The sequence below is a fragment of the Cryptotermes secundus genome, unplaced genomic scaffold, assembly GCF_002891405.2.
Source record: "Cryptotermes secundus unplaced genomic scaffold, Csec_1.0 scaffold2763, whole genome shotgun sequence".
Lineage (NCBI taxonomy): Eukaryota > Metazoa > Arthropoda > Insecta > Blattodea > Kalotermitidae > Cryptotermes > Cryptotermes secundus.
Window position 1 is genome coordinate 1 of NW_019727147.1, and position 23,906 is coordinate 23,906.

Sequence of the window (23,906 nt, forward strand, 5' to 3'; positions counted from 1 at the left end):
CCCAGGGATTGGAAGGGGCAGTCATAAAATGCTGTAAGGGTTGCTGGAAGTGACTTTCAGTCCTGATGTATGATTTAAGCTGTTTCCGTAACCACCCTGTCTGTATGGAGTCTATATATAACAGACGCGATGATAAATAAATGTAGAGCTGCTTGTGTAATGGGATCTGGTGGGGGAAAACGAAATATTCTGAAAAAATCATAGCAATATTTCTCTCTCGACCACAAATCCTGCATGATCTGAATTTGAGTCGAACCTAGGTCACCGCGTTGGCAACCCGGCGATTAACCGCTTGAGCATGCCTGTGATTTGATGTTTCACAATGAGAAAGATGTCCCACAATAAATATGAGCTAGCAGAGTGTGAAAACAAATAGTCCAAGGACCGTGAAAGTTTGTTATGTAACACTGAAACTTGTTATAAAAGTAACCTGTAGAGTCCCCTGCTTCTTTCAGTGCTGGAATGAAGCTCGTGAGAGAGGGTTTCCTATGGTAGTTTACATGAATCATTTACTGCTTCCATTTTGCACGGGGGTCCATATCTGGGGAGTTCAGTTCTCTCACTTTACTTCTGTTATGCGCCAATGCCTCAAATTCATTAACAACCAATTGCATACCTGTCATGAATACCTGTTACATGTGTGACGCTATATATCGGAACTTAGACCCAGTTACTTGAACGTGAATTAAATGGTTCGTTTACCATATTGTAAATACACATTTATATTCTATAACCTGAAATGAGTGGGATAACAAAATTGAAAGAAAAAAAAAACAAACAGAAAATGTTTAATCTGCGCATGAAGAAGAGATAGGACCAATTGACCTGAATCCCTAAAGTAAAATTCCACGCCCATATTACAGAAACCATTCTATGTCCAAATACATCGCTTCTATTTAAATCCTTACCAAACACATCCCCATCCCCTCCGCCTACTTAAGGCAACTAGGGCAACTCTCGGTCCCTTGTCTCGCCTTCCACAGCAAAAGTATATCAAGTCTCCGTCTCTTGTATTGCTTTTCCCAGGAAACTATATCACTTTCGTCAAATGGTGGCATGTAAGCAGAGTATTTGCATCTTTTTGTGGGGTTGAACAACTCTGAGTGGCAGGTTCCCCAACGACTATGCATCACAGCATCGGACAGAGTGGGCTCAGTTAACTCAAGCCACCGGTCAGTATCTACTCTCACCCCAGGACAGCCCTCATAGAGTGAGGACAATTTTGGGTCTTCCAGCAAGACTGTTGTTTTACAGCGTTCAGAAAGCAAGGCAACAATTTCAGGTGGTATATGCCCTCCTACCGCTCCTAATGACACTTCTTTCAAGTTGGGCATTTGAAAGAGAACGTGTTCCTTACTAGCATAAAAACTGCTGCTTGCAATGATTTCAAGTGTCTTCAGATGGTGACATCGTGATATCAGGGTTTCTGCTCTGTACTCAGAACCACACGTGATAAGGGTGAGATGCTCTAGAGAGGTGTTATGAAAACTGAGATCAATTGGTAAGTCACATGTTCTCAGGAAAAGTTTATTGAGTTTTGGAAAATTCTTCTGCATTTTTGAAAGTATCATGTTATCTCCGGTGATTTGTAGTTCTTGCAAATGTGGGAAACATTTTGAGAGATGTTTAAGCAAAGAATATAGACTACAATGGTCAATACGCAATATCTTCAAATTGTGAAAGCAGCCAGAAACCCGGGCTGAGTTCTCGTGCTTAACAAAGGCAGATCTCAGCTCCTGGATGTTTGGAATCAGTTGGACCAGTGTGTCCAGGTGACAGGGGTCTATGTCAGTACAACCATACAGCTCCAGTTGGCAAGGCTTGTTTTCGTATAAGTGACTCAGAATATTTCTTTGAGCTTCACGTTTAATTTTCGTCCTTTTCAAGTTTAGAATCTTTAGATGTGTAAACTTCTTTATGTATTCGACGCTGGCGTCGGTAACTCTGTAAGAGCCATTGATGTCCAAAGTTTTCAGCTGAGAGCATGTCTCACTCAAGCCCTGCAGCATTTTATCGCTGCATTCAAACTCAAAAGTTAAATGCTCTAAACGAGACAGGCACCTGCCTGTCCTCACGTGATCTACATTCATAAACAAGCCGTTATACTTGTAGGACAAAATGGGACTCTTATTATTAGAGTCCTCAGCCACTTTATGGGAACTGAATTTGAGCGTTCGGAGGTTTGGAACACATTGCAACTCACAAATCACATAGTCTGCAATGTGTTTCCAATTGAACGAGAGGTCAAGTGTTTCGACACAAGGATGCAAAATGGCAGCAGCAAAGTTTCGCAACACTGTTAGGTGCCCCTCTGGAATTTCTGTATATTCCATGAGTTGCGTGTGCATATCATCCACGTGTCTGAGAATCTCTGATGTCACATAATCAGCAAAGCAGGGAGGGATGTCGGTCTGTAGCACCTGTTTCAGCCCGCAGCAAATTGCCGTCACTTCGGCTTCGCTGGCACTGGAGATATGTTGCGCGTGTTTCCTTCTCGTGGGGACAGGGAATCTGTCACGCTGGCTGACGTCCACTTCCCCGTCTGATGCTCGATGTGCAAGCTTAACAAGGCGAAGACACATTTGCGACATGTAGGTGCATATTGCTTGGACTGCTAGTGCCTCCAGGTTAAGTGGTTCCATGTTCTGTGAACACATGAGTATGTTTACAGACTTATTGCACTAGATGTTGGTTGGAGATGGTTTGCTTGGACAACTAAAAGGCAAGAGACGATTCGAGTAGGTAGACATTGACGTAGATGGGAGAGTAATATTAACATGATTTTATAGAATTGGAATTGCAACTTACATGCTGGACTAATATGGGTCAGGACGGGTTTCAGTGGTGGGTTTTCATGTAAACACTAAAGAAAAGTTGAGTTCCATAAAAAGTTCGAAATTTCAGGAAGAGCTTAGATACCACTGGCTATTCCTCATATTAAGGATTAGGAATAAAAAAATAATTCTACGAGGCAAGAAGGTCTAGGAAGATTTAACCGTTTACATTCATTTTACTGTAACTCCAGTGTCCGGTACATACAGAAAACATCCTTATATATGCTTCCACTTTATGTGGGTCCTTTCTCACCATGGCATGGCCCGTCCTCACATTATGGATGGAGGGTAGCTGTGAATGTATTGACTAAGCAGTCGCTGACAGCCGAAACGGGGTGGCCCTACAGCTTAGCGGCTGGGCGTGGAGTTAACAACTCCTGACGTAAAAAATAATCTTGCCACGAAAGATCACAAAAACCTTGGACCTGGACAGACTCGTTGAATAAGCGAAAGAAAGTGGATTTGACACTTGAAATGTTAGAAGTATGTATAGGGCAGGTTCGCTCAGGGCAGTGGCAGAAAAATCTCAAAATATAAGTTAGATTTAGTGGGAGTGCAGGAGATCAGATGGGATGGAGGTGGCACTGAACCAGCAGATGATTATACATTTTTCTATAGAAACGGGAATGAGAACCGTGAATTAGGTACAGGTTTATTTCGTACATAAGAGAATGGTATCAGCAGTTAAGAGGGTAGAATTCGTTAGTGATAGGATATCATATAAAATGCTAAAAGGTCGTTTTGTTGATGTCATTGGTATGAATGTTCACGCCCCAACAGAATATAAAATTGACGACATGAAGAACAGGTTCTACGAAGAACTGGAACATGTATTTGATAAATTCCCGAAGTAACCTATGATAATTGTATAAGAGATTTCAGTGCCAAAGTTGGGAGAGAAGACATTTTCAAACAAACATTTGGGAATGAGAGTTTGCACGAAATTAGTAATGATAATGGAGTTAGAGTAGTAAATTTTACCATATCCAAAAAACTTACTGTATAGGATCACATCGTAACATCCATAAATTTAATTGGACATCTCATGATGGGAAAATACACAATCAAATAGACCATATTTTGATAGGAGATGGCACTCAAGTATACTTGATGTCTGATCAGTCAGGGCAGCAGATTGTGATACTGACCACTACCTGATGGTGGCAAAGGTTATGGAAAGACTGAGCAGATTGTGATACTCACCATACTGACCACTACCTGGTTGTGGCAAAGGTTAGGGAAAGACTTGCAGTGAGCAAACAAACAGCACACAGAGTTCATATGGAGAGGTTCAATCTCAAGAAATTAAATGAGGTAGAGGGTAAAGAGCAGTTTCGTTTTGAAATCTCAAATAGGTTCGCGGCTTTGGAAAACTTGGACACTGAGGTGGATATTAGAAAAACTTGGGAAACTATTAGAGAGAATATAAAAATGTCTGCCAAAAACAGTCTAGGTTATTATGAACTGAAGAAGCATAAGCCATGGTTCGATGAAGGATGCTTAAAATTATGGGTTCAAAGAAAGCAGGCCAAGTTGCAGTGGTTACAGGATCCAAGCGAGTTAAATGGGGATAATCTGAACAACATAAGACGCGAAACCAGCAGGCATTTCAGGAACAAAAAAGGGAATATCTGAAAGACAAAATTGATGAGCTTGTGACGAACAATAAGAACAAAGACATAAGAGACCTGTATAGAGGAATAAATGACTTCAACAAGGGATACCAATATGGAAGTAACTTAGTGAAGGATGACAATGGTGATCTGCTTGGAGATTCACACAACATTTTGAATAGGAGGAGGAACTACTTCTGTCAGTTATTGAATGTACATATGGTCAGTGATGTTAGGCAGGTAGAAACACATACAGCTGAGCCGTTAGTACCTGAACTTAGTCCTCTTGAGGGTGAAATTGTTTTTGCAAAGTTGAAAAACGCCAGGTAGTGATCAAATTCTGGCAGAACTGATTCAAGTTGGAGGTGAAACGTTACGGTCTGAGATTCGTAACTGCGTGATTTTAGACCGCAAGCGAACTATACCGACCGAGCGACCGCCGCTTCTCGGCGAAAGTAGTGCCAATTTTAGCGGTTAGAGGTGTCGCGAGGTCGGAGCAACGAATTTCCACGGCAGTTAATCTCGGTTCTCTAGATCTGAGCCGCCATTTCCTTGAAATAGATCATCAATTATCATCACGAGGCTGAGTGCATCCCGTTCCAGACTCACTACTTCTCAGAACAAATCTGGTAGCGCCGGAAATCGAACCCGGACCTCATGATATGTAGCCAGGAATTCTTACCAATAGACCACAGAGGCGTTGATTCAGAAGCACATTAATGTAATTTGGAATAAGGAACAATTGCCTGATCAGTGGAAGGAGTGTACTATTGTACCAGTTCACAAATAGGGTGATAAAACTGACTGTAGTAATTATCGGGGGATATCAATTCTATCAACTTCATACAAAATTTCATCCAATATTCTTCTCTCAAGGTTAAAATCAATATATATATATATATAGATAAAATGATTGGGGATCATCAGTTTGGATTTCGACATAACGGATGAACTACTAACAGATCATTTGCATTCGTCAGGTACTGGAGAAAAATGGGAATATTATGAGACAGTACATCAGCTATTCGTAGACTTCAAGAAAGTCTGTGATTCAGTTAGGAGGAAAGTATTGTACAATATGGGCCACGCCATAGCTAAAGCGGTAAGTCGCTGGTTTCCCACCGCGGCGACTCCTGTTCGATCCCGGGTCTGGTCAGGTGTGATTTTTGGGGGAGAAAGTAACGCTGGGGCAGGTTTTCTCAGAGTACTTCGGTTTCCCCTGCCATCTTCATTCCACCAATTGCTCCACAATCACCCTCACCTATCGTCTGGGGCTGGTACAATAGGCCAGCATTAAAGAAATTGTACAATATTCTGGTAGAGTTTGGGATACCCATGAAACTAGTTAGGCTGGTTAAAATACGTTTAAATGAAAGGTCTAGTAAAGTCCGAATGGTTTAAAACAAGGACATGCTTTATGGCAACTCCTTTTCAACTTTGCCTTACACTATGCCATTGGGAACATTAGGAACGACGATAACAAATCAAAACCTGATTCAGGAGGAAATTCAGAGGCGATTGAGCTCGGGTAATGCTTGCTCAGTCCGGAATCATCCGTCTTCCCGTCTGCTGTCTAAAATGTAAAAATTAGAATATACAAAACTACAATTTTGCCTGTGGTTCTGTATGGGTGTGAAGCTTGGTCTCTGACATTAAGGGAGGAACATAGACTGCGGGTGTTTGAGAACAGGGTGTTGAGGGTATTTAGATCGAAGAGGGATGAAGTGACAGGAGGTTGGAGAAAACTGCATAATGAGGAGCTTCATAACTTGTACTCTTCGGCAAGCATAATTAGAATGATCAAGTCAAGGACGAGATGGATAGGGCATGTAGCACGAATGGAGAAGAAAAATGCATATAGGATATTGGTGTGAAAGCCAGAAGGAAAGAGACCACTAGGAAGTCCTAGATGTAGGTGGGAGGGTAATATTGAAATGGATCTTACAGATATCGGATGGGGTGTTATGCATTGGATTGATCTGGCTCAGAATAGAGACCAGTGAGGGCTCTTGTGAACACGATTTCTGTAAAATTCTGGAAAATTCCTAAGTAGCTGCAGAATTGGTGGCTCCTCAAGAAGGGCTCATCTCCATGAGTGAATGAAGGTTGTGGGCTAAAAGTGAAACAAGTGAACTGCAAAATGTGCAGTGTATATTGTTAACAGGTGTTGTGCAAACTGGCGGTTTCAGATTACCATGTAATCTGTTGTGCGTGAGAATAAAGTTGGGATATGACTTACTTACTTACTTACTTACTCATGGAACTGAGCCCTTCTGGAGGAGCCGCCAATTCTGCACCTACTCAGTAAAGTTGGGATATTAACGTAACAAAAATTCACGTCTCTGTATACAACAGAATTTGTAACGTCGGTGTTTGGGACTTGGGAACACAGTGCGCCAAGAAATTCCTGAATTTTATGTAGGGCCTGAAAAACTGCTCCGATTCTTGAATACATTGAGTAAAATGAATATGTTTTTGGAACTGTGTGTACTGGGATACAACTCCCGTTATGCTACGCTATGCTTCTCAACTCCAAGTGGCGGATAGTGATGTGGCTACTGCCCTTTGTTGGACCTTGGCCGCTTTTTCAGTTTCTTAATCCTTTTGCATAGGTGGTTGGTCTCCTTTACAGAGGGGGTGGGAGAGAGGAGTCAACCCGGGAAGATACCACTGTTGAGACAGTGAAGACAGTTCATGCCTTAAGGGACCCATACACGTAAGAGTCTGGCTCGGCGAGCTTGACTCGGGAGTCGGGCTCGGATTAATTTCACCACAAACGGATGGGCTGACTCCTAACTTTGCGACCCACACACGGACGAGTTTAGCTCACTGGAACCTGAGCAGAGTCGGCCTCGCGAGCCAGACTCGTATGTGTATGGGCCCCTTTAGACCGTGCGGCCATTGTGATCGGCAGAGATAGTTTTAACCGTCCTTAATTAATTGGCCACTAAATACATAAGACGTATGGGGGAGTGGCGGTATGACTCCACCATTCGTAACATCGGAATTACACGTAGGTGAGTAGTCAGCTTCTCGCCCCCGTCGCTTTGCCCCTAGTACTATTTATGTAGGACGTCTGTTGGAAGACAGCGCTTGTCTGAACTTTTTGGGGACGACAAAAAATTACTTGCCCCTGCCTAGAATCGAACCTCAACTCCTCTGACTTTCAACCTGTAGTCTAGTCTGTACACGGCTCACTATTTCGCATCCGGGCGGGGTGGGGGTAGCGGTGGCGTCAGTGGGAAGTTACTTCGCGCTACTCGCAGGGTACAGTGGAAAACAACGAGTCGCCATACTGCCTGTCTCGTCATATATATAGCGCCTACTCTGCATTCGGGTAACGTTTGCTTCCCTTCGGCTACTGCCTAACAGCGTAAAAATTGGAATATACGAATATTTGTACGGGTGTCTGACATTAAGGGAAGAAAATAGACTGAGGGTGCTTGAGAACAGGGTGTTGAGAATATATGGACCGAAAAGGGACGAAGTGACAAGAGGTTGGAGAAAAGTGCATAATGAGGGGCTTCATAACTTGTACTCATCGCAAAATATAATTAGAATGTCAAGTCAAGGAGGATGAGATGGGCAGTGTATGTAGCACGTATGGGGCGAAGAGGTATGTATACAGGATATTGGTCGGAAAGCCGGAAGGATAGAGACCACTAGGAAGTCCTAGACGTAGGTGGGAGGATAATATTGAAATGGCTCTTACAGATATCGGATGGGGTGGTATTGACTGGATTGATCTGGCTCAGGTTAGCGACCAGTAGCAGTCTCTTGTGAACGGGGCAATGAAACTTTTTGTTCCACCAAAGCTTGGGGAATCATTGTTTTGCCGATCGACTCGCGGCTTCGAAAGAGGGACGGAGCTTGCCCGTACCCACAAACGGTGGTTCATATGCTTGAGCCCACTTGGCCTCGTAAAGGGACATGCTCTGGCGAGACTCCGGGAAAATCTTGAAAATGAGGAACAGTCGCGACAAACACAAACTGTTGCAAGTAGCGGAGAAGTGAAGTACACAGGAAGTTCTGTGATGCGACATGTGCCGCCACACGGTGTCACACACGATCTGTAAATTCCCTTGAGAGGCCATGAACTTGTTTCCAATGTAATCCCGAAACGTCCGTTATACTGAGGCTTCATTGCCTGAAGCTCATACTACGGAGACTAGTACACAATATTTTGTAAACCTGGACCTGGTGTCCACGTCTTGTTGTGTCCGGAGAATCACGGATCACATATTGCTAACCATGGCTAGTCCCATTGGGTCCGGGGTGGGGGTGAACAAACAAAATAGACTCGTGACAGTGGAAAATTCCACTCACGGTTGCACCTTGCTCCGTACCAGACGTGTTGGAAACTCAACTGTATTCCTGAATGTGATGATTATGAAGTTCTGTGATGTGCACAGGGTGTGACTTCATTCACATCTCGCCAAGATATAGGCAAGGGGTGATGTTGTGTGCAGGCTCCATGTGAGTCTGTTCATCGAAGCGAGACTCCGAAATTCAGCTACGGTGCTCTGGTCTGGCCTTCATGACCAATGTCGAAATTTTGGGTTCATATGTTATTAAGGGATCGCTGTATCATTTGGCTGTCCACGTGTGTGGTCGAGTGGTCAGCGTTCCTGACTACAGATTTTTTTTCTGAGAAGTAGTGGGTCTGGAAGGGGGTCCACTCAACCTCGTGATGATAACTGAGGTGTTTCAAGGAAATAGCGAGTCTGGTCTAGAAAACCGAAATTAACGGTCGAGGGGATTCGTTATGCTGACCACGCGACACCCTCTATCCGCCAAAATTTGGCACTAAACTTCTTCGAAAAGCGGCGGTCGCTCGGTCGGTATAGTTCGCTTGCGGACTAAAATGACAAGAGTTTGTATAATTTGGCTGAATTATATTCGTAAATTTTCACACTTCAGAGGCACTCACCTTGTTCCTGAATATTGACTGTAGGGATTCGGGATTTGAACGAGATTAGGCGATTTTACAAGGTAACAGCCATATTAGACGGACATATTGGAACTGGGGCAGGGAAACCGAGTAGCTCTGTTTCCCCTCCCAATTCTCATTCCACCGACTGTTCCACATTCATCATCATACATGAAAAGGGGCTGGCACAAGGGCCAAACAGTATCCGACGTACTAAGTGAACTGCGTCACACCCCACCTAAAGGAACTTGAAAGGAATTTCACAGGGACACTGTTGCCTCCTGACGAGATTTCATTGTATACCGTTGCTATGGAAACCAGATATAACCTTACTTTGGAGAATGTCGTCTTCTGGTATAGGCGCCGTGTAGATATTGTGTTAACCACGTTTCGGAGGAACGTATCGCCTCCATCTTCAAGGTATTAATAAATCCGCGAGCGATGAAGAAGCGCAAGGAGTTGGCTGCAGCCACATCCCAGAAGACGGCATCTGCATAGTCACGGCCGTGAAAACATCAAATCTTACTTAATCTTACCTTGATCGATGGTTCCTCGATCCTGCTGAGATCGTCCAACCACTGCCGATGCTTCTCAACACAGAACTACACCAAGAACAATGAAACCACCCTCTAAAGGCTCCCCCACTATTTGCTTTCAACTTTGAAATCACCACTCATTGCTATCGCCGCAGGCCAGTGACGTCACTAGCTACTAGCCATACACAAACATTATATTTCGTCTGCATGAGAATTCTAGCGGAGGCTCATGTGGGTCCGCAGGATGCAACAGCGCGAGACGTGATTTCTCTCTGTGTCCACCCAGTTCTGCTGTGGAGCCACATGTAACTCGCCGAAATCTGAACTGAGTTAAACTCAGGCGATCTTCTCATGTCTCGAAACGCTCTGTATAATGTGCAGTTGAAAGAGTGTTGTAAAATGGCCCAAGAATTAAACTGCTTCTATGTATCAGTGAATATAAATTAAGGTGATCTAGTGGACCCAACAGGTTTCGTATTTCCACTTTGTCACTAATGACTGATGACATACCGAAACGTCGTATTCTTTGTAACGACGTAAAAGGAAAGCTGTGTTTGCTCCCCATCATGAAGACGTATGTAGGCGTGCAGGTATGGCTCCAGCATTAGTGACCTCTGCAGCAGATCGGGGTAAGTGATCAGCTTCGCGCCCTGGTCGCCTTACACAAGGGAAGAAGGCTGGGTGGCCTCATAGCCGGTCTGGGAGCTGTAGAGAAGAGAAAAATCACTTTTCTCTCTCAGGAATCAAGCCCCGGCTGCCCAGCCTGTGGCTGGAACATGAATTCTGAGAGCCAGTGTTGTGGCAGAGTTGCAGCAACGGTGGGCGGACATGACGCGACTGCGATTGGTAGAGGGAGCGGGCATTGCGTTCAGCGGTCAGCTAGAGATGTGCGCAGGCTCGCCTCATTAATTACAATCGTCGTTACTGATCGCTTTATTCAACCCTTTCATTTCGGTCACTTAAGTTTGCTACTGTAAGCCTCATTTATGCCGGGTCCTGGCTTGAATTTAAGTAGTCTAAGGGTTATATGTATATATGCATGTAGCACGAATGGGGGAGACGAGGAATGCGTATAGGATATTGATGGGAAAGCCAGAAGACACCACTGGGAAAACCAAGGCGTAGGTGGGTGGACAATATTAAAATGGATCTTAAAGAGATAGGATTGGATGGTATTGATTGGATTGATCTGGCTCAAGATAGGGCCCAGTGGAGGGCTCTTGTGAACACGGTAATGAACCTTCGGGTTCTATAAAATGCTGGAAAATTCTTGAGTAGCTGCAGAATTGGTGGCTCCTCCAGCAAGGCTCAGCTCCATGAGTAAGTAAGTAAGTAAGGGTTGTATCATTCGAAATTCATTTTAGGGTACTTTCCTATTTTGGAAAAAATTTTAGGCTTATAAGATCACCTTGCTTTCTGATTGTTTATTCCCCGCTAATTGTTGTGGCGTCCGATATCACCTTTCTCTGTGTGTGTGTGTGTGTGTTCTCCGAATGTGTGTGTTGTTATTTCATTTACATGACCATTATTTGTCTCCTTCCTATACACAAAACTTGCACTCGTGGGACTGCTGACGTCATGCATTCACGGCGGATGCCTGTTGATGACAACTCTGTCTGAAATTACTCCCCTGCCATCTCGCAAAGGAACCAACGGCATATAAAATGAATTTCCTTTCACAATGTCTCAATATGTAAACAGGTATATAGGATATGAGAAATAATAATGCACATTATGAATTTACGATATACGTGTATTTCAAATACAGCTGAGTGAATAATAGACTTGATACAGACAGAGGGAACTCACGTGGGGCCCAGTTTAGATACAAAATGGCTACACCCTCAACTTCGAAGCTTTTGATTGGTGCTAAGGCAAAAAAGCGTTCTTTTTAGTGACGCCGTTCTGATTATTTGCATGGGCAGTTTATTGTATCTCCAATATTGGACACTTCTTATTTATAGAATTTTAAATTAATTTATGAGCGTGGATTTTATAAATTGTGAAGCCAATATTGTAAGTATGTTTATAAATAATTATAATGCGTTTGTCCTCCACGAATGAATTCAGGAAACTATAAAATACATTATTTATACAAGCAAACTCTGTCTTCTAAACTTGGCTTAAAGCTGTCTATAATTGAAATTAATACTGAATACTGTCCGGCCGCGGTTTAATGATCCCTGCTCATTTCAGAATGTGATGAAGCAAACCTTAGCTTGGGTGCGAAAATGTAGCACTGTTGTCATATTTTCATTTCAACTCCGTACGTCGAAGGTTGAAGTCGCAAGCTTCCAGCCTCCACAGCACATATCAATATGTCTAGCGGAACAGCGCTCATAAATAAAACACATAGGCAATAAGACGTGATTGTCGGTCAGTGCTGTTTCAAGGCGGACACCCTTGAAGTGCCTGTCGGTCACTGCTGTTTCGAGGCTAAAAGCGTAAAGCGTCGGGGGGGGGGGTCATGAAATGGCGGCCAAGGAGTGGTTGTCACGCGACTTTCATAGGCCTACTTGCTATCGCGAGAACATAATTTATGTAGAGGAAATACTGATTGTATTGTGCTGTGCACCGACGCGCTTCAAATGTTCTCTTTTTTCATTTTTTCAACTTTTCTATAATAATATAATTTGCTAACGCAGGACTTATTGATGTGTTGTAAAATTACACAGACAATACTCGTATGTTAGCTATGGCATGAGTGTTTTGGGGGCTTGGGCGTTGTGCTTTGAAGTAACTGGAACAAGAATATCTTAAGTAAAGAAGCTTGGCCGTGGATTTTCGTGTTTCTCTCCAGTCCCTCCAATCGAATACCCCGGCCGCTTTCCTCACAACCCCCAGCCACTCAGTGTTACAATAACCTTCCCGTGTCATGCGACGTCGTGTAATTAAAACAAAAATACAACAAAAATATTACATTTTATATTTACAACATGGTTATAACCCACGCGTATGAAACAGCGTCGTTAAATAACAAGGATTTATAAATTCATTGGCCTGCCATCGAACATGTTGGTTTGGCAGTAGAACTCAGCATTTCTAGTTGTATTCTGTTCGGTTGGAATCTTGAATAGAACACCGGGTATATACACTGATGTTTCCGTGGTTCTTCTCGGTCTCTCCACAAACGTACCGGGATAATACTACAATTAGGCTACGACCTCTTCTTCCCAAACCCTCTTTTCACTTCATTCATCATTCGTTCTCTCCTTCGGGCTTTTTATCTGGATACTGACCGCACAAAATCTACTGGCTTGGCCTCATCCGTGGTGATCTTCTGTCTGCTTCTAGCAAAATTCGGTATACCCACCCCATATAAGTATGCGTGAGCTTCTCGCTGATGTATGAACACTAGAAGCGTGTTGAAAATATAAGCCAGTAACACTTTAATGATGACGTTATAGTCCACGTCACTGACCATGGCGCAGTTTAGTTCTCTTTGTAAACGACGTAAAGATGAGCGTCATCCAATAGCATCTCCCCATATAGCAGGGCTATCTTCCATAACATGAGAACTGAGACAGGCCACCTTCAGATTATCCAGAAAATGCTGAAGAAAATTCGAGCATTCTGTATTTGAGCCATAAACACGAAATGAAAGTGAAGTTAATTATATTCAAAACTGTAAGGTGATCTGAATTCATACATATAATTGACGATTGTCTTAACAATTTCTGTTTTTCGACCTTTGTTTGCAAATCCAACATTATCGGCAAGCTGTATCCAAAGGTCAGGTTCAACTTGCACCCCAGGATACTGCTGGTAGAGCGCCCTCAGCTCGGCGTCTTGTCCCCCAAACACTTTGCAAGTCATCAGATTTGTGCAGTGTTGCGTCAAGAATGCCACGGCATCTGGAGGAACGTTCTCATTCAGCGAGCCAACGCACAGATGCTGCAAACTCGCTAGCCTGTTCTTCAGCATCACCTCGTTCAGCAACATGAAGAACATTTGCTGGGTGCACAGTTGCAGTGACGTCAGATTTTGGCACTGAGACAGCAGGACTGTGGCACCTGGCGAGTCACGTGTCCGAAGGGTCAGGTGCTGCAGAGAGAAAAGTCCTGGCAAATGAGCGTTATCCATCCGCAGGTGGTCTGCCTTGATCACAAGGCTCTTGAGATTGGGACAGTTTTTGATTATGTCAGTTATATTTACAGAAGGTCCAACGAATGAAAGTTCTAACAAATGACTTCCAATGTATTCAAATACATCACTGTATAAAAATTCGCCGTAGCTGTATATATGACACACTTCAAGGTTATAAAATCTTCGGAAGTCACGAATTGATAAGTCTTCACGGAGGAGACTTGCGCTGAACTCTCTGAGGTCAGGAAACTGGTTAGATAACACACTGATTTCTGGATTCGTGAAGCTGTAAGTCCTGTAGCTGATCAAGGGTTTGGCGCTGTTCTGTGACAGTCCGGTGAGAAGACGAACTCGTCCTTCGTCTGAAATGTCTGTTTCAGTGATATCCAGCTCCTCCAGATATTTCAGTTTCATTATGTGCTGAACACTGGCATCAGTGACATTGTTCGAAAGATAAATGTCAAGGCACTTTAAGAGGCTGCAAGATTCGCAGAGTGCTCTAATAGTTTCGTCAGTGCAGTAATGATGGAACACAAACTTCTGCAATTTGGCCATTGTAGGCAGCTGTTTCTTAACAGTCAGTTCCACTGAACTTGTCTTTGCCTTCTCTATGAACTCGACATTAAGAGGCAATTTGAAGACCTTCAGGTTTGACAGGTTACTCATCTCAGTGATAACGAACTCGGCAATGTACTTCCATCTCCAGGTTATGAACAGTTCAGTGAGTTCAGGATGTAGGATCGCCTTCACGATCTCGTGCAGGATTCGTCTGCACCAAGGCTGTTCAGCAAGAGCGTGAACTTCATCAAAGCGATTGTCCAGCTGCTTGAGCAGTTCCAGCGTCACAGCGTTGACCATGTAGTATGGGACCATGTTGACGAGCACCTGTTGCAGATGTCTGCACACCCGCTGTGCGTGAAGCAGGTGTTTCGAGCTGATAGGAGACAGTCGGTAGGACACGGCGTGATGGAGCATGTCTTTCAGATGCCTCCTGATCTGTCTGGCAGGGAACAGTGAGGTGGACCCGACCGTGGTGAAGTTCGGCATGGAGGAAGAATGCGCTGACTTCACGAGCTGAACGCCTAGCTCTGACACGAATTTCCCTGCCGTCTGCAGCGACAGTTTCTCCAGACGGACTGGCGAGTTGTATGGTGGCATGGTCACATTGCTGCTGCTTACTCTGGAAGTGAACAGCAAAACAAGAGAACTCTTCCTTTCTTACAGACAAAATGTACAAGGGATTCTTTTTTCTGTACACGTCGTAGTTTATTGCGAGGCCTTCTTTACGTCAGCGTCAACACTGAAAATGTTTCCCTCTACGTTATACAGTTTAATAAAATTATTATCATTATTACCCATTAAGTTGGTTCAAGCGGTAAGGCTGTAGGTTTGCATTCGGGAGGTGCCGTGGTCGATTTTTTAATTTTACAATCTACTCAATGTACATAAATGGAGTAATTAGTAAAAGGGATGGGTGTGTGTAATACAGGGTTATTAAAAAAAAGAATGAACCGATTTCATGACGCATTGCTTCCGTTCTCAAGCATCGTCATGGAATGACTCAGTGACCATTTGAAAGAGGAGTTATCTAAGTTGTAAATGGCTGCCACAGGGGCGCTGAAGTCGCGTCGTTCTTCCGGCAACGTTCAGTTTTTCGTTTACCCTCAGGAATGGCGAGTCCTAAGCAAAAGGCGTTCTGTGTTCTCGAGTTCGCGAAAACAAATTCAGTTGTCACGGTGCAGCGTGCTTTTCGAAGGCGATTCGGCCTGTCCTAAGAACATTCGACGGTGGTTTCGACAGTTTCAAGAGAGTGGGTGTCTGTGTAAAGGAAAAAATCCAGGACGACCACGAGTCTCGGAGGAACAAGTGGCAAGAATCCGTGCTGCGTTTGAGAGGAGCCCGCGGAAGTCAACAAATCGAGCTAGCCGTGAGCTTGCGATCCCTCAATCCACTGTCTGGCGTGTGCTAACAGTACGTCTACATTTGAAACCATACAGACTGCAGCTCGTTCAGGCACTTACCAATGACGACAAAAGGAAGCGGACGGAATTTTGCGATTCGATGCTGGAGATGATGGAAGACGAAACCTTCATTTCACGTTTAATTTTTAGTGATGAAGCGACTTTTCACTTGAGCGGCACAGTCAATCGTCACAGTGCGTGTTTGAGGAACAGAGCACCCACATGAAACAGATGAGCAGGAAAGAGATTCCCCTAAGGTGAACGTCTTCTGTGCTGTGTCTCAGGACAAGGTTTATGGTCCCTTTTTCTTTGAAGGAAACACCGTTACAGGATGAAGTCGTCCAATTTAAGCTAGTGATTAAATTGGAATATTAAGAGTAAGACTTGGTGTAAGCGGCGTATAAACAACTGACACTTATATCCCTGCGGCACGGAATAGTGGTGCCATAGTGTCAGTTGTTACGTGAAACCAATATAAGTATATATATTATGAGCAAAGGATGCCGCTTATCGTTTGAAATATTACACTTCGCAGCTGCAGTCCAGCGAGGTCTCAGGAATCGTTGGGAATATCGCTGGACCAGCGGCTTCGAAGATATAATTGTAAGAGGGTATTGGAGGATTCAAAGTTGTAACACCCGCCTTCCGTTTGAATGATCGAATCAGAAGCGATGATGGAATATATCTGCGAGGGTGGGAGAATTAATGTCCCCAAACTCAAGGATATAGTCCGAGCTTGAATGGGGGACTTCTAATTTGGTGATTCCGACGGATAGACGTGTTCTGCAAATAATATATTAAACCAGTAAGCAATTGTAATGTGTGCAGTCGCATTATCATTACCCTTTGTCTCATAATCCAAGACCCGTAAATGATCCTGAGGAAGACTTTCATTGCCACCGGAACCCAACCAACATCAAAAAAATAAAGGGCGTTAGAGCGGTTGCAAGGACAAACCTATCTCGATATGCTCCAAAACTGGCGCTTCACTTCACTGCAAGCAGATTCGCATGACTTAATTTTTCAACAAGATGGAGCACCGCCCCATTGGCACCTGATGGTCCGAGCTTTTTTAAATGAAAAAGTGCCCCAGCGATGGATTGGTCGGAAGGGGGCCAAAGGCCTTGCTCTTTGTGCTTGGCCTGCGAGACCCCCAGACCTCACCGTGTGTGATTTCTTCTTGTGGGGATATGTAAGAGCTCACGTTTATGTTCCACCGCTACCCACTAACCTCGATGACCTTAAACATCGAATAATAATAAAGTAAATAAAAGTTGATTGTGAGTAGAATACTTGTGACTTGGCTGGAGTTTTGTATTACTTCCCTTTCATAAAATATTGCGTAATAAAATCTGTTCATTCTTTTTGAATAACCCTGTATTGAAGCAGGTATCACCCTTCGATGATTCTCTGGTGCTTATCTAATGAGAGCCTCTGGCCACATTCTATTTAGGCATCTTTCTATTGCTGGTTGGTTGAAGAGGTTTCTTATTAGCCAGTTGTTGCTTTGGGTGGTCCGGTTTTTGTGTCTCCCCGTGTATGCTCTGATGACTTCTGTTACATACGGTATGCTTAGATCACTGTGTAAGGTAGCGTTTGATACGTGCCAGGGAACATTAACTAGTTTTCTTAGCGTTTTGGATTGGAACGTTTGGAGAATTTTTGTGTTGGAAGGTTTGAGCATTCCCATAACTCTATCCCGTAGGTCCAGACTGGTTTGATTATTGTTTTGTATAGGATTATTTTGTTTTCAAGAGATAGCTGTGATTTTTTGTCGACTAGCCAATTCATATTTCTGGGAGTGGTCGAATCTAGGCCGGAACACAGACTCTCCTGACTGAGGTTCTTCCTCAGTTTTCCTCAGTCAACCCCATAATGCCAAATTCTAGCTTTCGGGGCTAAAGTGCGTAACCTGGGGTGTTCACAGCGTCGTGGAATAAGTTGAGAATGAAGTTGTCACAGTCTTCATGTGATTTGGAATCGTATCTGAAATCAGGAACGGAAGGAGGCCGGACGATAACAGAATTGTATTATCTCGTATGCGTTTCTGCCTTCTTTTATTTCTGGAAGTATTTGTCGGCCTGTGATAAAAGTGTCGTGTGCGAAATTCGCATGAAACTTTAAAGACAAAAATGTGAAATTTAGCTGTCTCTCTCAGACTCCAGTGCCCTATAGGCCTAGCTGAAAACATAAATACATATTTGTTTGCTGAGCATACACACCAGTGCATGCAGACTTTAAGGCGAGGGGTGGAAACAAAGTCTACGCTTTCCAGACAAGGCGCTAGATCCAGTTGAGCACTAAGCTTCACGCTCATACCGCTTTAACGTGGAAAATATCCTTCGATGCCCGTGGATAGCAAGTTGGGCGGAGACATCCCTACGCACAGCCGAAGTGTTTCGGTCCAGATTTCGATAAGATTGCGAACATACTTCCGAGAAAATAGGTTTCCGTGTAGTCTGCTGTCTTAACAAACTACACGGCGTCACATCAAATATCCCGGCATATCATCCCCGTATGCACATCAGATATCTCGTTTATCGATGTTTTTGGGGCAGGCCTACCGTAACGGTTATTGCCAATAAGACCGTACATTTTGTTTGGGTTGTCACTGACTTACGTCTTTCCCGCGGATCCGTCAGATAAAAAGTCCCCTATTCCCTGAAGACGGAAGCAGGACCAGTTATCGGAACGATGCCGTTGCAGTATGAAACCCAGATGACGAGTAGTGCCCAAACTACTATTGTACCTGCCCCGGGTGATTATGATGATGGAGAATTTGGTGAAATGAAGATTGGCGGGGGAAACCGAAGTACTCGGAGAAAACCCGCCTCAGCGCCACTTTGTCCACCACAAATCCCACCTGACTAGATTCGGGATCGAACCCGGGCCACCGCGGTGGAAGCCAGTGACTAATCGCTTAAGCTATAGCGCGGTCATTAAACAGTACACAATTACAAACGTAAATAGCTCTGAACCTAATACATACGATCAATATTATATATTTGAGGTACTGTCGATGCCAAGGATTCATACTGTGGGGTTCTGAGTTATGGTGCTGTGCAGTCTGGTAAAGTGACCATCCAGCCACCAGACTACACGGTGTCATAGCCGAGAAACCCACAATATGAATATTATGAAAGCTAATATAGCGAGTATTGCACACACACATACATACATGGCGGGCAGCATTTGGCGCTAGAGCCCGCGTGTGAAGGGGATCTGTGTCCCGCCCCACTGGGTCTAGAGGTCATGTGGGGGGACCTCTGCACTTACCGCGCCACACTGGAAGCACTCCAGCGCGCTTGTGTAGGCAGTACGCAAGGTCCTCACCGAGACTTACGGACAAATCAGTGTTGTCTTATCAGCTGTCTGAAGTAGCAAGTTTTTCATAACGTTATTTAAAAATTCAGTTCCTACCTCACAGGATGGGGGCACTATGCTACAAGCCGGAAGGTCATGGGTTCGATTCCCGTTAAGGTCATTGGATTTTTTTCAATTGACCTAATCCTTCCAGCCGCACTATGCCCCTGGGGTAGACTCAGCCTCTAACAGAAATGGGTAAAGGCGGTAAAGTGCGGTCGGCGTGTAAGGCTGACAACTTCACCGCCATCTTTGAGCCGATTTTCTAGAAAATGTGGGCCTCTGCGACCTGTTACATTGATAGCTTTAATTTTTACCTCATAGGAAACACTTGGTGTTACCATCATAAAGCCCGGCTGGTTAGTTAGTTAGTTACTGGAGAGGGTGGGTTTCCCCATGCACTTAGGCCAGTATTGGTCCACTGTGCTTCCCTCTATGATATTCTACCAGTCTCTATACCCTACCGATACTGGTGCTTACCATCAGTCCCGACCAAGCCAGCGAGTTCGGCCTCTACTGGCTTAACTGTATCTATAATGCTTCCCCCATCTATCAGAGGCGTTAGAGACTACTGTTGGGCAGGAAATGCCCTTGAATTTTGCTCAGTGACCTCCTTAGGAGATATGAGGTTCTTTTACGTGCCGTAAAGCTACGACACGGGAACCACGGCTTAAAGTCCCTCCCGGAGGACTTGTTCCCTGAATTTTTCCGCCGTTAAAAATTCCACGACCTCCGCCGGGTTTGAACCCGCGTACTACGAGTCATGAGGTGGGAACGTTTCCTCTAGACTACGGAGGCCGAAAGCCCAGGTGGTTAATACAGTTTAAAGAAATAATCGCGCTTATTGTGAGCATCACATGACACATAAATATACCCTCTGGACGGATGGGAAGAGAAAGTTGGCGAACCTGAATATTTGGTGAGAGTTTCAGTTACACTTGTAAACCCTAGAACACAATGACTCGTGGAAGTCTAAAAATGGTAATTCCATTTCACTGGAGTGCTGTGTGTCAGGATGAAATTCCCGTGTAACTTACCTAGCGGGGTACACCATGTTTCACAAATCAGGTGACTACATACATGCGAACGTGAACAGGCTTCCACCGCCGTGGTCTTGCTGCCCGCTCGGACATATCCCATGTTTCCTATATTTATCTAAATGTCTAACGACGCCGTCAGTAGCTCAGGCTATTTAGCGTCGAATTGTTGAATGATGGATAATTAATTGCACAGGACGTGCAGGAAGCGGTAGAGACCTGTTTAAAAGTATTTTCTCGGCAATAGCCTTTTGGGACAGAAGGGAATCACGTAAATGATTCAAGATATTGGGTCTCCACTGAGATTCAAACCTGGGCATTTCGGTGGCGAAGTGCTTCATACAAAAGTGGCCGATGTCAGCGAGGTCTGTTTGCATGCCACGTTCTAACTTTCCGCAGGGCGATAAGTTTCTGAAGAAGTCTATATGTCTGGCTTGGGTTTCATTCAAAGTATACGCTCTGCTGTGCAGATACGAATCAAAATAAAATTACCTTCCCTGGGACTCTGAGAGTAGCTCATCTGATTAACAGATTCAAGCCACTGGGTCCTATCGTGACTACATGAACTCGCGCCGTGTTCTTCCAGCCTGTTTCTTTAAAACATTTTCAGAGACCCAGACCGTCTGTGGGCCCTACTCAACCTCCTACCCGATGGGTACCTGGGCCTCTCTGTCCTGAGGTAGAGGGGCCGGGAGTGAAGCTGACCACTCGCCTCGATCTGCCGAAGTCATGAATGGTAGCGCCATCACCCTCCCACCCCACCGCCCCGGTACGTCTTCGAGGCACAGTAGCTGATCCATTAAAAACGGGGATAATTTTACATTTTCCTTTTGCCTTACAAATTAGTGGATTCGGCCGTCTCAAGATAGGGACCAGTAATGAATCTTGAGGTCCTGTGAAACGCTGCAAGTTGCTCAGTCCTTCTCAACGACTCTACTTCATGGAGTCGGTCTGTCGGTTATTTATTTAATATTTTCATCCGAATCAGGTAGTTGGAAAAGGGAACATATCCGACTTCCAGTAGATGGATGTTTGTGTATCTAGGTGACAGATTCAGTCGATCTATGGGCAATTAACAACTCCTTTGTAGCCTTCTTTATAATGACTGTAGGCCAAGCGTCACGGAAAGGGAGCAAAGACTAAGAACCCTTATATTTCACGTTTTTCTGCCGGTAATACCGCATTAATCTGCAGACGAATACTGAATCCTTGTAAACTAAATTCCTTCTAGTCCTGTGTTCCACTACCAGAACAACTAGCAGTTGGCTGCCCTGCATTCTGATGTCAATAATGACAGCATGAAGGGAGTACATGTATGTTTTCTGTCTCGGATGTTTAAGAAGTAAAGCTTAACAGTGAGATTTCTACGCCGGCGACTAAAAATATTGTCTTGCGGAATGTGACGCCGTGTACTCTGGTATGTCCTTATCGACATTTCGAAAGAATCTGTTGTGACTATTTTCTTGGGATGAGATTACACCGAAACGTTGGCAGCGATGTACCAGACTACACTTTGCCGTCCCAGAAGACTGAAAGTTTCCAGTAACTCAATCGTCTGACAGTTGGCAATCCTGTATTTAGCTTTCAATTAATTCGGTAATGAGAGCTTAGAACGCAATAAAGGAAACGTGTAAATAATAATTCTCGAATTTAGTACTGGTTAAATTTAGTGACTAAAGGTTGGCAGCCATATGATAACAGCTGCTGCTATTCAAGTGCAACGCGGCAGTGTTACGAAATATAACAACAAAGGCCGCATTTAAAACTAAATAACACACGTAAAATTCGCTGAAGTAGCAAGGAATTGTGTTGTCGGTGTTCTGAACTCTAAAGACTTTGTCACAGAGGAAATTTTGAAACTTACTGCACAGTTCAAATACAAACTAATGAAATAATTTCCTAAAACAAAGAGATCTTTAAGGGAGTTATATTTTTTGCAGGTTGGCACCTTGTGTTTCGTATCTGACGAGCGCAAGAAAGGCACTACACCAATATGAACTCCTTAGACAAGCATCCTACGTGTACATTCACACGAAATTATTGAGTTTATAAAAGATTAATACTCACAGCAGGAAGTTTAACGGATTTCAAGAAGAGCTGTTCTGATTGCCGACGCAGTTGCTACCTCGGCCACAAGACTGGACTGACACAGCATCGATCCAGCTGCACACGCAGGCGAGGCGCGCCGGCGCGTTGAGACCAGTTTATTGACCCTGAAATCTTATCTACGCAGTACATCGAAAACCAGTTCCTACCTCACGAAAACATACTGCGTTTTCATTACTTACTTACTTATTCATGGAACTTAGCCCTTCTGGAGGAGCCGCCAATTCTGCAGCTATTCAAGAATTTCCCAGCATTATATGGAACCCGAAGGTTCATTACCGTCTTCACAAGAGCCCTCCACTGGTTCATATTCTGAGCCAGATCAATCCAATCCACACCATCCCATCCTATCTAAGATCCATTTTAATATCGTTCACCCACCTACGCCTTGGTCTTCCCAGTGGTCTCTTTCCTTCTGGCTTTCCCACCAATATCCTATACGCATTCCTCGTCTCCCCCCATTCGTGCTACATATCCTGCCCACGTCATCCTCCTTGACTAGATCATTCTAATTATACTTGGAGAAGAGTACAAGTTATGAAGCTCCTCATTATGCAGTTTTCTCCAACCTCCTCTCACTTCATCTCTCTTCGGTCCAAATATTCTCAACACCCTGTTCCCAAACACCCTTAGTCTACAAGTATGTTCCTCCCTTAATGTCAGAGACCAAGCTTCACACCTATACAGAACCACAGGCAAAATTATAGTTTTGTATATTCTAATTTTTATGTTTTTGGACAGCAGACGAGAAAACAAAAGGTTCTGGACTGAATGGTAGCAAGCATTACCGGAGTTCAATCTCCTCTTAATTTCCTCTTGAATCAGGTTGCGATCTGTTATCGTTGTTCCCAAATATCTGAACAGTGCCACATACTGGGTTTTCATTACAGAACAAATATACGCATTAATGCTATCTCTGTGTATTCTGAGTTATATTTTTTTTTCGGAGGAACTTATTTATTAACAATCAGAATTACGTACATTCTATAGGTTTGTAATGTGTGTTTGTTTACGTTCGCGTGTGTGAGGATGGTAGTTCACACGCGAACTCAGGATGTTAGGAGTTTGTCGCTAAGTCGGGAGACTTAGAAGGTAACGTGAATAGCTGCCACCAGGTGATTAGACCTGAATCACCACAGGTGCGATGTTATTGCACTACTCCAACAGGTGAGATGCGCTGGCTAGCTGTGATGTTGAACTCTGCCTGCCGAAGTCGTATAGCGTGTTGAGAACCGAAGCGTCGAGAGTGTGGATAAGCGAGATCTCCTTGAATATTCGGATGTGTGAAATAAGGTAGACGACACGAACTTGTGAGGTGAAACCAAACACTTTACTTGTTCAAGACATGAAATAAGTATAAACAGGAATCAAACCCCTGACTCTTACGAGAGCTGTGTGCTCTCAAACGCACAGTACGTGCTGCACTAGATTAATGGTTTT

General features: G+C 44.1%; 2 protein-coding genes across 2 annotated transcripts; both read right to left on the reverse strand.

The window, feature by feature from the left end:
* Nucleotides 1–8: 8 nt before the first annotated feature.
* Nucleotides 9–9,990, reverse strand: LOC111864572. The gene is made up of 2 exons (XM_023851924.1): nt 9,914–9,990; nt 9–2,645 (listed from the first exon to the last, which is right to left on the reverse strand). The coding sequence occupies exon 2, from the start codon at nt 2,640–2,642 to the stop codon at nt 933–935; it is 1,710 nt and encodes a 569-aa protein (XP_023707692.1). The 5' UTR covers nt 2,643–2,645; nt 9,914–9,990; the 3' UTR covers nt 9–932.
* A 2,826-nt stretch (nt 9,991–12,816) lies between these two features.
* LOC117282037 lies at nt 12,817–22,518 on the reverse strand. Its single transcript, XM_023851925.2, has 2 exons — nt 22,428–22,518; nt 12,817–15,179 (listed from the first exon to the last, which is right to left on the reverse strand). The coding sequence occupies exon 2, from the start codon at nt 15,155–15,157 to the stop codon at nt 13,523–13,525; it is 1,635 nt and encodes a 544-aa protein (XP_023707693.1). The 5' UTR covers nt 15,158–15,179; nt 22,428–22,518; the 3' UTR covers nt 12,817–13,522.
* Nucleotides 22,519–23,906: the final 1,388 nt, after the last annotated feature.